The sequence below is a fragment of the Thamnophis elegans genome, chromosome 7 (genome assembly GCF_009769535.1).
Source record: "Thamnophis elegans isolate rThaEle1 chromosome 7, rThaEle1.pri, whole genome shotgun sequence".
Taxonomy (NCBI): domain Eukaryota; kingdom Metazoa; phylum Chordata; class Lepidosauria; order Squamata; family Colubridae; genus Thamnophis; species Thamnophis elegans.
In genome coordinates this window covers 13,041,132-13,054,721 of record NC_045547.1, presented here as the reverse complement: position 1 = coordinate 13,054,721, position 13,590 = coordinate 13,041,132, and the positions used below count along the sequence as shown (strand labels likewise).

The following is a 13,590-nucleotide window of genomic DNA, read 5'->3' as shown; positions in this document are numbered from 1 at the left end:
CATTCCATTCCATTGTTTGTGTTTTAATTCTATTCTATACTATACTATTCTATTCTATTATATTCCATTCCATTCCATTCCATTGTTTCTGTATTAATTCTATTCTAATCTATTCCATTCCATTCCATTATTTGTTTCTGTTTTAATTCTATTCTATTCTATTCTATTCCATTCCATTCCATTGTTTCTGTATTAATTCTATTCTAATCTATTCCATTCCATTCCATTATTTGTTTCTGTTTTAATTCTATTCTATTCTATTCCATTCCATTCCGTTCCATTCCATTGTTTCTGTATTAATTCTATTCTAATCTATTCCATTCCATTCCATTCCATTATTTGTTTCTGTTTTAATTCTATTCTATACTATTCTATTCTATTCTATTCCATTCCATTGTTTCTGTATTAATTGTATTCTAATCTATTCCATTCCATTCCATTCCATTCCATTATTTGTTTCTGTTTTAATTCTATTCTATACTATTCCTATTCTATTCTATTCCATTCCATTCCATTGTTTCTGTATTAATTCTATTCTAATCTATTCCATTCCATTCCATTATTTGTTTCTGTTTTAATTCTATTCTATTCTATTCTATTCTATTCTATTCTATTCCATTCCATTCCATTCCATTGTTTCTGTATTAATTCTATTCTAATCTATTCCATTCCATTCCATTATTTGTTTCTGTTTTAATTCTATTCTATACTATACTATTCTATTCTATTCCATTCCATTCCATTCCATTCCATTGTTTCTGTATTAATTCTATTCTAATCTATTCCATTCCATTATTTGTTTCTGTTTTAATTCTATTCTATTCTATTCCATTCCATTCCATTCCATTGTTTCTGTATTAATTCTATTCTAATCTATTCCATTCCATTCCATTATTTGTTTCTGTTTTAATTCTATTCTATTCTATACTATTCCATTCCATTCCATTGTTTCTGTATTAATTCTATTCTAATCTATTCCATTCCATTCCATTATTTGTTTCTGTTTTAATTCTATTCTATTCTATTCCATTCCATTCCATTGTTTCTGTATTAATTCTATTCTAATCTATTCCATTCCATTCCATTGTTTGTGTTTTAATTCTATTCTATACTATACTATTCTATTCTATTCTATTATATTCCATTCCATTCCATTGTTTCTGTATTAATTCTATTCTAATCTATTCCATTCCATTCCATTATTTGTTTCTGTTTTAATTCTATTCTATTCTATTCTATTCCATTCCATTCCATTATTTGTTTCTATTTCTATTCCATTCCACTTCCTTCTCTATTCTTCTCTATTCTTCTATTCTATTCTGTTCTGTTCTGTTCTGTTCGTTCCGTTCCGTTCCGTTCCATTCCATTGTTTCTGTTTTAATTCTATTCTATTCTTTTATCATCCAGAGAAATATAATATTCTGCCTTTTTAATATTTCTCAAAATATTTCATTTTTTTAGGAGACAGGTGGGCGCTAACTTTCTACACCAGGGTGAGGAGAACAGTAAAAGAATCCCTCAACCATCCCTGGTCAAAACAGAGTGTCATTCTGAGTTTAAATCAGTCGATTTGAAGATGAAGAAATGGAACAGAAAAAAAAGGGCTCTTACAGGTAGGTGTCACCAGAGTTTCTGCTACGCCAAGCAAGAGGTATTGTGGAGCCAGATGGAGACACGGCATGGAAGAAACAAGGAGAGCTTTTCCGAAAAGAGTCTGTTCAACCAGAGGGAAATGCTTCCGACGTAGCTCAAAGAAACCAGCAACCGCCATGGAAAGAGTTGCAGAGGTGTTACCTACAACTGAGCGTCAAACACAAAGAACAATTAATTTTGGATAGAAATATATACTTTGTAAAGTGTAATAAAAATTGTGCGTGCCATGCTCCGTGTAAACTGACCCTAACCCTAACCCTAACCCTAACCCTTTTAAAAATTCCAAAATTTCCCCAAAACTTTCATGGGGAAAAGAGAGAGGCCTGGTTTTCTAGACCTCAAGTTTTTAAATCACCATTGCATTTACAGGTTTCGAAGACTCTTCTTCTAGAACTCAGGGGTGAGCTCAGGAATTCTGGGAGTTGAAGTCCACAAGTCATAAAAGGGCCAAGTTGCCAACTTATGAGATTATCTGCCAACAAACTCATCTTATGACACCGGTGAGTTTCACATTTTGTTACTACCGGTTCGCCGTGCACGTTCGCGCCTGCCCCTTCCATGCATGCTCCCGGCCTCAAAACATGCCTAAGTAGGATGACATAGAACTTGGGGGTGGGGGGATGGCCACCCACGATTTTGGGGTGAACTGGTCTGAACTGGGTGAATACTACCTCTGCTTATGAATGAGAAGGCAAATAAACGTGTCTCAGGATAATGTTGCCAGATTCAATCTGATTTGGTCACTGGTTTAGTCTTCTGAGCTTTCAAACTTGTGCTGGGAAGGAACTTCCCATTCATCAGAATGAGAAGTTGACAGAGATGTTGAGAATGGGCTCCAGCACGAGTTCAAAAGCTTGGACGAAGCTCCCAGTGATTGACCCAGATTGGATCCCGCAAACTCATCTTCTCTCTCTTGATTTTTGACGTCTATCGTCCCTGCCTTTTCCAGCCCTTTCCCATCCCTCTCACTCCAATTATTTTAGCTCCACCCATTATATGTTAAGATTATGAATTAAAATATCATTTTAGGCTAGTGCAATGCATTATTTTAGGCCTCTAGAATAAAAGTTACAACCATGAATTATTTTCCAAGTAGCACATCCAGGGTAGACTAACAGGAACAGGTGTTTTGCACTTCGCTACACACATGTGGGTTTCAACATAGACAGGTTTCCACGGATGTTTCTATTTCATTCAGACAGCAGCCATTCCAGGACCATCTCTGCTTTTAGCCATGCACTCATCCTTTTAAAAAAGGAATGTACATTCTGCCATTTGTACTGGTAGTTCTCAACTTACAAAAGTTCATTTAGAGACCAATTGAAGTTTTGATGACACTCACAAAAGTGATTGAGGACCATTTTTTTTCACAGGTACAACTGTTGTGGCATCTCCGTGGTCATGTGATCAAATTCAGACGCTTGGCAGCTGATTCATATTAGTGACGATTGCAATGTCCTGGGTTTTTTTCATGTGACCCCCTTTTGTGACCTTCTGACAAGCACATGCAACGGGAGAGCCAGACTCCCTTAACAACCGTGTGACTAACTTAACAATTGCGGTGATCCACTTAACAACCGTGGCAAGAAAAGTCGTAAAATGGGGCATAACTCACTGAACAAATGTGTCATTTAGCAACAGTCTGGGACTCAAATCTGGCTGTACGTTGAGGTATATTGTCAATCTTGACAATATCCGTGGACTTCAACTCCCAGAATTCCCCAGCCAGCATTGCTATTTGAGAAACACCAGCCTGCAGCATCTCATTCATGCACACTTATAAATCACTCCATGTACCCTACCAATGAGACCAGAGAAAGAAGAATCTGGACATCCGATATCTCTTCTGTGAAGAGTGTTTCTCTTTAGTGTTTCTCTTTAGTGAAACACTAAATCTTTCAAACGTTTGCAGTGCCATAAGCCAGGGGTGTCAAACTCAAGGCTCGAGGGCCAGATCTGGCCCGCAATGTGGTTGGATCTTGCCCGCGGGGCTGCCCTGGAAAATGTAAGGGGCCAGCCAGCATCGCTTCTGTTCTGACCTAGACTTTCGGATAAAGCATCAATCACAATCTTAGTCCCAAAAATCTTCTTTTATTTATACAGCTGTAAATTATTATCAGTCTGCAAGGCTTCACAAACAGTCTGTGAAGATTCCGACAGATGTCTGCTCGAGTTGCCACAGTCTTTCAGGGGAATGTTGATAAACACCCACCTTGTCTCCCTGGGAACGCTGCCAGAGACCTAATTGCCAAATGCAGAGCAAGGCCAAACTTAGCACAGATTGAAACAGAACTTTTCAAAGCTTCAACCGACCAGATGAACTAATTGCTTCCTGCAAAAGCTCATGTCCTGTTCGCTTCTCTTTTATGTCTTATGGGAGGGGCCAGTCATCTCCAAGCCTTACTCCCAAGTCGACCCTGTTTTCTTAATTGTTTTACCGTCTGGCAGCTCTGCACATGCGCACACGGGAACAGGCTCCCGCTGTTCTTCTTCCTCACCGATATCAGACTCCAGAGTCAGCAATACTACCAGATGGGCTTGGTCCCCTCTCTGCCTCTGATGCAGAGCCCTCGTCTGAGCCTTCCCCAGACTCCAGGACTGGCCCATGTTCCTCTGCAACCATCGAATCTGCTCCCAGCCACACCCAGCCAGTCAACCATGCCTACCCAGTCGACCATGCCCCCGCCCCCCCTTAGGTCAACCACAGCCTTGATGCAGCCCTCAATGAAATTGAGTTTGACACCCCTGCTCTAGGCCAACATGTAACTGAAAGAATTGTCAGCATCATTATCCAAATCTTTTTCTGCAGCTCAGCTGAGACATTATTTTATTTTAAATCCTGAGTAATTGCCACCTGCTGTTTCATGTGCTTCTACTTTGCGCAAAGCTTAACAACAAACTTAATTAGGCTAATTCTAGTCAGATTAATATTTCCTGTCTTTTCGGCACTAGCTGTGCCACATGCTACGTGCTTGCCAAATTAAACGGAGGGATGGGATACGGGAAATGTTGATTTCTAACTAAGATGCACTGCAGGATGGGAGGCAGCTCAAGCAGGGTGAGCACTCCAAAGGTCCAGTTCAATCAAACAGGAAGTCATCTCCAAAGCAGAAATTGGGAGCTGCTGTTCTACTTTACAAGTAGCCAATACCGCAGCTGGGAATGAGCGAAGAGGGGCATATCCCAAAAGCAGGATTTCAAGAAATAGCCCAAATCTGAATGGAGAAAATCAGGACTGAGTCTTGCAATGAATACCAAACACAGGTTAGGGCTGATGGTTGGAGAAGATAGCAACATGGTGATGGAAAAAGCTGAACAGTTTAATGCCTGTTTTGCATTTGTTTTCAGAGGGACGTTGTCAGTGGTGGGTTACAGCCGGTACACCCTGGTATGGGCGTACCAGTGCCTGCCGGTACTGTTCTGGCACGGTGCTTTGGAGGGCCCACCCACCCACCTGCGTTCCTTACCTGTATTTGACCCAACCGGGCCATTGGCACATGCGAACGCAGGGTATGGCGCCTGCGTGACACTCCACCAAGCAGCTGGAGCATCGCAGGGTGGTGATGCGCAAGTGGTGGATGCACATGGTGGACGCCCGGCCCCGTCGCAGCATACCGGTTGCGATGGGATCCGGCACCCACCATTGGATGCTGTGTCTCAGTGGTAAAGACGCTGAGTCTTAGATCACCAAATAGCTTGGCAATACAAGACATGGGACAGAGTGAGCTACCATTACCTGTCCCATCTCCTGCCAACCTAGCAGTTGGAAAGTATGCCAATGCAAGAAGATGAATATGTACTGCATATAAGCATGCAGGAAGGTAGAAGCCTTCCGTGTTCTGCCGTACGCTCTGTGCTGTACCGTGATGTCATGCCAGCCACATGACTGTCAAAATATCTCCAGACAACGCCGGTTCTTTGGCTTTGGAGATGAATACTGCTTTGGAGTATTCATCTTTTTTGGAGATGAATAAGGTAAAGGTAAAGGTTCCCCTCGCACATAGTGCTAGCTGTTCCCGACTCTAGGGGGCGGTGCTCATCTCCGTTTCAAAGCCGAAGAGCCAGCACTATCCGAAGACGTCTCTGTGGTCATGTGGCTGGCTTCTTCAGTTCTGAGCTTCTTGGATGAGAAGCGAAACATCTTCAAGGGAAAACAAAGTCCAGTTGGCTCTGGAAAAAGCACCTCTGGGATTCCTAATGGTTGCTTCTCAAAAGCTTAACCAGATCTGATCCTTCTTAGCCAATTTCCTTTAGCTTTCAAGGTGCTGTCACCTACGTGGACAGATGCTGAAGTACCTTGTTTTAATTTTGCATCTGCCAGGGCATTGCAGATTTGATTTCTGACCTTTTACCATCTCTATCCAGTCTGGGATCCCTGCTCAGTCAAAAGATTTCTCCTATGAGTTTTGATGGTAATGTTATGCATGTGTGGAAGGAGAACTCTGGGTTTGGGACTTCATATTCAATTGGTTTCACATAAGACCCTGATTTGATTTATGAGATTGTAATTAACTTCTGAATGTTTTATTGCTGGCTTTGGGCCATAAAAAGGGCACCTTGTTACGTGGGTTATTCTATTCTGAATTTGCAAACAATAGTATAAAGTGAAGCGATATTTCTGCACACCATAGGCTACTTAAGAAATGGCCACGAGCGCTTTGAAAAAGTTGACCAAATGAAATGCTCAATAAATAAAAACACCGTAATACTTTCTTAATGCGATATATACATTGTTTAACTACCAGAAGCTATTTAAATGAAGCTCCCCTAATGATGCACAGCTACAAAATTTGTGCCAATTTTCAAGTTTGTAGGCTTTACAATTCTGGAGATTTCGTGATGAATGAGTGATATTTCCCCCCCCCCCCTCTCTCTCTCACACACACACAGTATATATATATATATATAATATATATATATAATATATATAATATATATATATATATATATATATATATATATATATATGACAATTGCATTGTCCCAGGGTCATGTGATCACATTTTGTGGCCCTCTGATAAGCAAAGTCAATGAAGAAACCAGATTCACTTAAACATTGTGGCAAGAAAGATTGTAAATGGGGCAAAACTCACTTAACAACTGTCTTGCTTAGTAACAGTAATTTCTGGCTTGATTGTGGCCGTAAATCGAGGACTACCGGCAATAATTTGCACCATAGTACTCACCAATACAGATCATTGGATACCATCCACTTGTTTTGGCGTTCATTAAACAAGCATTGACACACTCCAGAAGGGGCGCCAGAATTAAAAATGGCAAGATGCTTATTAAATTCATGGCAGCGATCGGCAAAAGGAATCCATTCAAATTCAGATTGGAATTCATTGCCTGTATATTATATCCAGATGGGATCTGAATAGCAAAGAGAAATGCTTTAGTCTGGTTGGTGATCCAACTTCCTTCCACTCATGGAAAAGAAACAAAATAAAGGGGTTTTATTTCTGTTTGTTGTTTACCTCCATTTTTGAAGGGATATGTGTTGCATGCTAAAATTAAAGAGACAAGAGTGTGCATCTGAACCAAACGGAATCGAATTTGAAACAAAAGCATAACGTATTTTTTGGAGTATAAGACGCCCCTTTTTCCCACAAAAAAGAGACTGAAAATCTGGGGTGTCATATACACTGAATACAGCATTTTTTGCCTCCTGAAACTCTGCCCCTTCACCAAAATGGCCGTGTAGAGCCTTTAGGAGGCTTTTAGAGAGCTCCTGGGGGCTGGGGAGGGCAGAAATGAGAAAAGAATGGGCCATTTTATGCTCAATTTTACCCCCCCCCAGCCCCCAGGAACACTCTATATGCTTCCTAAAGACTATCCATGCCCTCCCCCCCCTTTTTTTTGCAAAAAAATGGGTCTGTTTTCACAAAAATGGACTGCTTTTTGCTTGTTTTTACCCCCCCCCAAAGGAACTCTGCAAGCCCCCTAAAGGCTATTCATGCCTTGGGGGGGGGGGGAACAGGCCTTTTTCACGAAAAACGGGCCATTTGGGGGAGGTTTGCAGAGTGCAAAAACTTTTTTTTTTAATTTGCCTCTTCAAAACCTTAGTGGGTCTTATATTCCGGTGCATCTTATACTCCGAAAAATACAGAAATTAACTCACCTGCATAACACACGATCTATAAAGGACCTGGAAGGCAAATAAAGGAAAGAGACGGATGAGCAATTTTGTGTTTTCCACTTGTGTTTCGGTGTAGTGGCCTCCATAGTTTTCCTTGGCGTGGTCCGCCAGTTGGCCACGTTCCCACTGAAATAGCGGCATTGTACGCAACACACCTTCAGTGCATTGATGATTATGCCACAGACGGTCAACAGGCAGCTACCTAAGGACAAGACAGGGGAGTTAATAATCTACAACACAGATTTTACAAGACTGAATCTGCTGCTATAGCAGTCGGCATTCTCCTCTGGAAGTTTTGGCTGATTTCAACTGGTAAAGAAACTAGGTCAGGGTTTGTGGCTCTAGTGGCCTAGAAAGCTGCCAAAAAAGCCCACACAGATCTAGGCTACATAAACAGAGGGATAGAATCAAGATCACATGAAGTGTTAATACCACTTTATAATGCCTTGGTAAGGATACACTTGGAATACTGCATTCAGTTCTGGTCACCACGATGTAAAAAAGGATGTGGAGACTCTAGAAAGAGTGCAGAGAAGAGCAACAAAGAGGATTAGGGGACTGGAGGCTAAAACATATGAAGAACGGTTGCAGGAACTGGGTATGTCTAGTTTAATGAAAAGAAGGACTAGGGGGACAGGATAGCAGTCTTCCAATATCTCCGGGGTTGCCAAAGAAGAGGGAGTCAAACTATTCTCCAAGGCACCTGAGGGTAGAACAAGAAGCAATGGGTGGAAACTAATCAAGGAGAGAAGCAACTTAGAACTGAGGAGAAATTTCCTGATAGTTAGAACAATTAATCAGCGGAACAGAAATTGCCTCCAGAAGTTGTGAATGCCCCAACATTGGAAGTCTTTAAGAAAATGTTGGATAGCCATTTGTCTGGAAAGGTATGGGGTTTCCTGCCTAAGCAGTGGGTTGGACTAGAAGACCTCCAAGGTCCCTTCCAACTCTGGTATTGTAATTGTATTGTATTTGTATTGTATTTGTATTATTTGTATTTGTATTGTATTGTAAATCTCTCTTTGCACAAAATCCAATTTAACAATTCAAAGGATTAAAGTCATGGGGCAGAAAACCTGCATTTTACTAAATGTACTACAGCTGTCATGGCGAACCTGTGGCACGCAGAACCCTCTCTCCAGGCACACGAACCAGCACCCCAGCTCAGCTTCACCACGCATGCATGCACGCTACCCGACAGCCAGCTGATTTTCGGGTCGCTGTGTCAAGGGTCCTGAGCCTTGTAAAGATGTAAAGACTCAGGAAGATGGAGGAAGAGAAGCAGCAGCACCGCCATGGCCCGTTTTTGTTCCCAGAAGGCTGCAGGGATGCCTACTAGGCCCAAAACGGAGCGCAGGGGGTGCGGTGTGCCCCTCTCCCCCCACGGCCCCGTTTTTGCTCCCAGGAGGCTGCAGGGAGGCCTACTAGGCCCAAAACTGGGCAGGTTGCTTGCGTGCACATGCGGGGGAGAGCAGGGGAGGTCATGCACACATGCGCAGGGGGTGGGGGTGCATAGGGGGTGGTTGTGCGCCCATTGCACTATGGGTGCACGCTCGCTTTCAGCACGCATCACTGTACTATGGAGTAAGGGCCACTGTTAGTGCCAACAGGAGTTGTTTATATAGACTGAACTTCAGCACAGAAAAATTCAGTAAGTGCTGGTATTAACTGTATCCATGATCTGCGACTTTATAATTGTTGTTCTTACTTTGACAGTAATACTTCATCCCTGAAGGTTGAGAGCCACACCCTCAAGCGAAGTGTCAGTACTGTACAGTGGTGGGTTTCAAAAATTTTGGAACCTCTTCTGTAGGTGTGGCCTGCTTTCCGGGTCCACTGGTGGAACCTCTTCTAACCAGTTCAGTAGATTTGACGAACCGGTTCTACCGAATAGGTGCGAACTGGTAGGAACCCACCAGGGGTGGGTTTCAACCGGTTCGCGGCGGTCCCTGCGAACCGGTTGGTTGGCGAACCCGGAAGTAAGTAACTTCCGGGAACGGCGAAGGGCCCACCCGCCTGCCCGCGCTCCTTCCCCAGTTTTGATGAGTTCTGCGCTTCCACACATGCGCAGGACGCATACAGCGCCTGCACGATCCTCCAGGAGCAGCTGGAGCATCGCACAGACACTAGTACGCATGCGTGCACTGCGCGCGTGCACGAGGACGCCGCCGGCCCCGTTCCAACCCAACCGGTTGGAACGGGGCGAGAAACCCACCCCTGGAACCCACCTCTGGTACTGTAACACCTGTAGGGATTATGGTAGCCATATCCAACTCTACCTGGCCTTCACAAGTGGAATCCAACACTAATTTTCAAAAACAGAATGAAAATTGTTGAATGTTTGTATTCCCCTCCACACTTCTTGGGTGTGTTTGCTTGAGAATGACAAAATTTGATGGCTTCCCCTGACTTATTAGGCAGGTTATCATGTGGGTTCATCCGATTTTATACCATTTTTGCAGCCATCATTAACCTCCCCATGGTGCTTTTTCAGGAGGCAACTGGACTTTCTTCTTTTCTATTTGAAGACGTTTCGCTTTATCTCATCCAAGAAGCTTCTTCAGCTCTGAGACGATAGTGGGGAATGGAAGATTTATCCTGAAGAAGCTTCCTTCGCAAAGAAAGAAAGAAAGAAAAGAAAGAAAAGAAAGAAAGAAGAAGAAAGAAAGAAGGAAGGAAGAAGAAGAAGGAAGGAAGGAAGGAGGAAGAAGGAAGAAGAAAGAAAAGAAAGAAAGAAAGAAAGAAAGAAAGAGAAAGAAGAAAGAAAGAAAGAAAGAAAGAAAGAAAAGAAAGAAAAAGAAAGAAAGAAAGAAAGAAGAAAGCCCAGTTGCCCCCCGAAAAAAGCACTTTTGGGACAACCATGGCTGGATGACTGAGAATCTCAACAGATATTCAGCCATCATTAAGTGAGTCACCATGATTCACCATTGTCCATAATGGGCATTTTTTAACTGGAAACCAGAAGTAAATGCAGTGATTCGTCGGGAATCAGAGTCATGTGATCACAGGCCATAAGTGAGGGGTTGCTGAATGCCCAAAGTGTGATCACATGACCACAGGTTGGACAGCAGCCATTGAAACTTTGAATTCCGGTCATCAATCAATCAATCAATGGAACAGCTTGCCTTCAGAAGTTTTGGGAGCTTCATCACTGGAAGCTTTCAAAAGGAGACTGGACTGCCATCTGTCAGAAATGGTATAGGGTCTCCTGCTTGGGCGGGGGGGTGGGACTAGATGACCTACAAGGTCCCTTTCAATTCTGTTGTTCTGTTCAAAAATAGCTTGGGGGAAAGTCTCCTAAGGGGTCATAAGTCAAGGACCGTCTGTAACAAGGACATGACTATGTGTATCTCCAAAAGTGCACCTTAATATATACTGGAATGCTGGAACAAAACTGTAGGAATTGACTAAAGTATGTTTTATAAGCAATATTCCTTTCCTACCTTTGTAACTTTTCCCCTTTAAATCTTGGCTCCCATGTTCTCCTCTGACCTTGAGTTAATCTATGCTATATTACAGTCGTTTAAAAGGCTATATGGCGCTCTAGATGATTCTCCCCAACCCTACCTCAATCTTTGGTCAACTGCCAATTGTCAAAATTATAGCTGAACAAAGACTTTGCTTTCCTTGAGATATGCTGGGCTCACATATGAAAAAGAGAGAGAGAGGGAGGGAGGGGGAGGGAGGAGAGAGAGAGAGAGAGGAGAGAGAGGAGAGAGAGAAAGGTCTTTAAAATAGAACTTGGCAATTTCTTTAAGGTCACTTATGGACTTGAATTATTGTCTTGAGAGAGAATTCTAGCCAAGTCATCTGATTGGAAGCAGCTAAAACAAGGTTTTAAATTCAGCTATTTAGAAATGGGAGTAGCTTGTTATGGCCCGCTAGCAGAGCTGGCAGCAGAATTGGACAATGAGGAATAGAATAGAATAACAGAGTTGGAAGGGACCTTGGAGGTCATCTAGCCCAACCCCCTTCAAGACAGGAAACCCCATACCATTTCAGACAAATGGTTATCCAACATCTTCTTAAAAACTTCCAGTGTTCACAACTTCTGGAGGCAAGTGGTTCCACTTATTAATTCTTCTAACTGTCAGGAAATTTCTCCTCAGTTCTAAATTGCTACTTTCCTTGATTAGTTTCCACCCATTGCTTCTTGTCCTGCCTTCAGGAGCCTTGGAGAATAGCTTCACTCCCTCTTCTTTGTGGTAGCCCCTGAGATATTGGAACACTGCTATCATGTCTTCCCTAGTCCTTCTTTTTATTAAACTAGACATACCCAGTTCCTGCAACCATTCTTCATATGTTTTGGCCTCCAATCCCCTAATCATCTTTGTTGCTCTTCTCTGCACTCTTTCTAGAGTGTCAACTTTGCATCTTGGCAACCAAAACTGAATGCAATATTCCAAGTGGCCTTGGGGAGGTTGGGGAGGAACACGGGCCAGTCCTGGGGGCTGAAGAGAGCTATGTATTGTATTGTATTGATTGTATTGTATTGTATTGTATTGTTGTATTGTATTGTATTGTATTGTATTGTATTGTATTGTATTGCATTGCATTGCATTGCATGCATTGCATGATTTAATGATGCATATCATGTAACTGCTTACCTCTGGGGGGCTGATAAATCATTTCACTACGTGCCATGTGAATTGTGATCAGTCCCATCAAGACGGAAACGAACGGAATAAGAAAACCCAGATTTTGAGCCACCGACTGCTGGATGTATGAAATGCTGATGAAGACAATGGCTGAACTGAGACTGACCAACCAATAAAACCTGTAAGAGGAAATGGCAACAATCATTATTTTCAGAGACAAATGAAAAATGTGTGAGAAGTAGCTGGTTCCTTTCAAAAATGGAAACCGCAGTGCAATTCTGAATACGATAAACCCAAGCCGATGCTCTGCGGGATCCCGGGATCACGTGATCCACTTTTGTGATCAATGGGGAAGCCAGATTTACTTAACAAGCTTGGAAGTCATCTTTACAGTGGGCCTCAAGCTTGCCACATATTATACTGTGGGAAACTGGGAGGGGGGATTGTATAGAGCCCTCATGGCGAACCTCATGGCACGCGGAGCCATATCTGCCGGTACGTGAGCTGGCCAGCTGATTTTTGGCCTTCCAAAGATTAGATTAGATTAGATTTAGTTTATTTGTATGCCGCCCTTCTCCGGGAGGGACTCAGGGTGGCGAACAACTCAGAAGGGGAAAAGGGGACACAAACACAATACACGTAATTAAAATACACAAGAGTCATACAGCCATACAAGTCGAGAGGGGAGGGGAACTCATCAACCCCAGGCCTGCCGGCACAGCCAGGTTTTGATGGCTTTCCAGAAGGCCTGGAGAGAGATGAGGGTCGAATCTCCGCGGGGAGTTCATTCCAAAGGGCCGGGGCTGCTACAGAGAAGGCCCTCCCCGGGTGGTAGCCAGATGGCATTGGCTGGTAGACGGAACCCGGAGGAGGCCGACCCTGTGCAATCTAACAAGTCTATGGGAGGTAATTGGCAGCAGGCGGTCTCTCAAGTACCCAGGTACTTGGGCTGGGGGAGGCCTTTTTCACCCTCCCTAGGCTTCAGGAAAGCCTCTGGAGTCTATGGAGGGCAAAAAACAGGCCCAATGGGCCTACGGGGAATTCAGAAACAATCTGTTTCTGGCTTCCAGAGGGCCTCCGGGGAGCTGGGGGAGGCTGTTTTCACAGAGGAAGTACCAAGCTCAGTTTGGAGATGAACAGTGTGGCGCGCATGTGATGGGAGTGTGGGGGTGTTGTGCACGCATGTGTATGTGGTGGTGG

General features: G+C 43.2%; 1 protein-coding gene across 1 annotated transcript in view; it reads right to left on the bottom strand.

Moving 5' to 3' along the window:
- Positions 1–12,775, bottom strand: part of LOC116511229 (solute carrier family 15 member 5-like) — a 31,916-nt gene extending 19,141 nt beyond the window's left edge. The window contains 6 exon segments of the mRNA XM_032221100.1: positions 1,612–1,800; positions 6,840–7,026; positions 7,775–7,899; positions 7,902–7,994; positions 12,400–12,569; positions 12,756–12,775. Coding sequence (XP_032076991.1) covers positions 1,612–1,800; positions 6,840–7,026; positions 7,775–7,899; positions 7,902–7,994; positions 12,400–12,569; positions 12,756–12,775 — 784 coding nt within the window.
- Between the last annotated feature and the right edge of the window lie 815 nt (positions 12,776–13,590).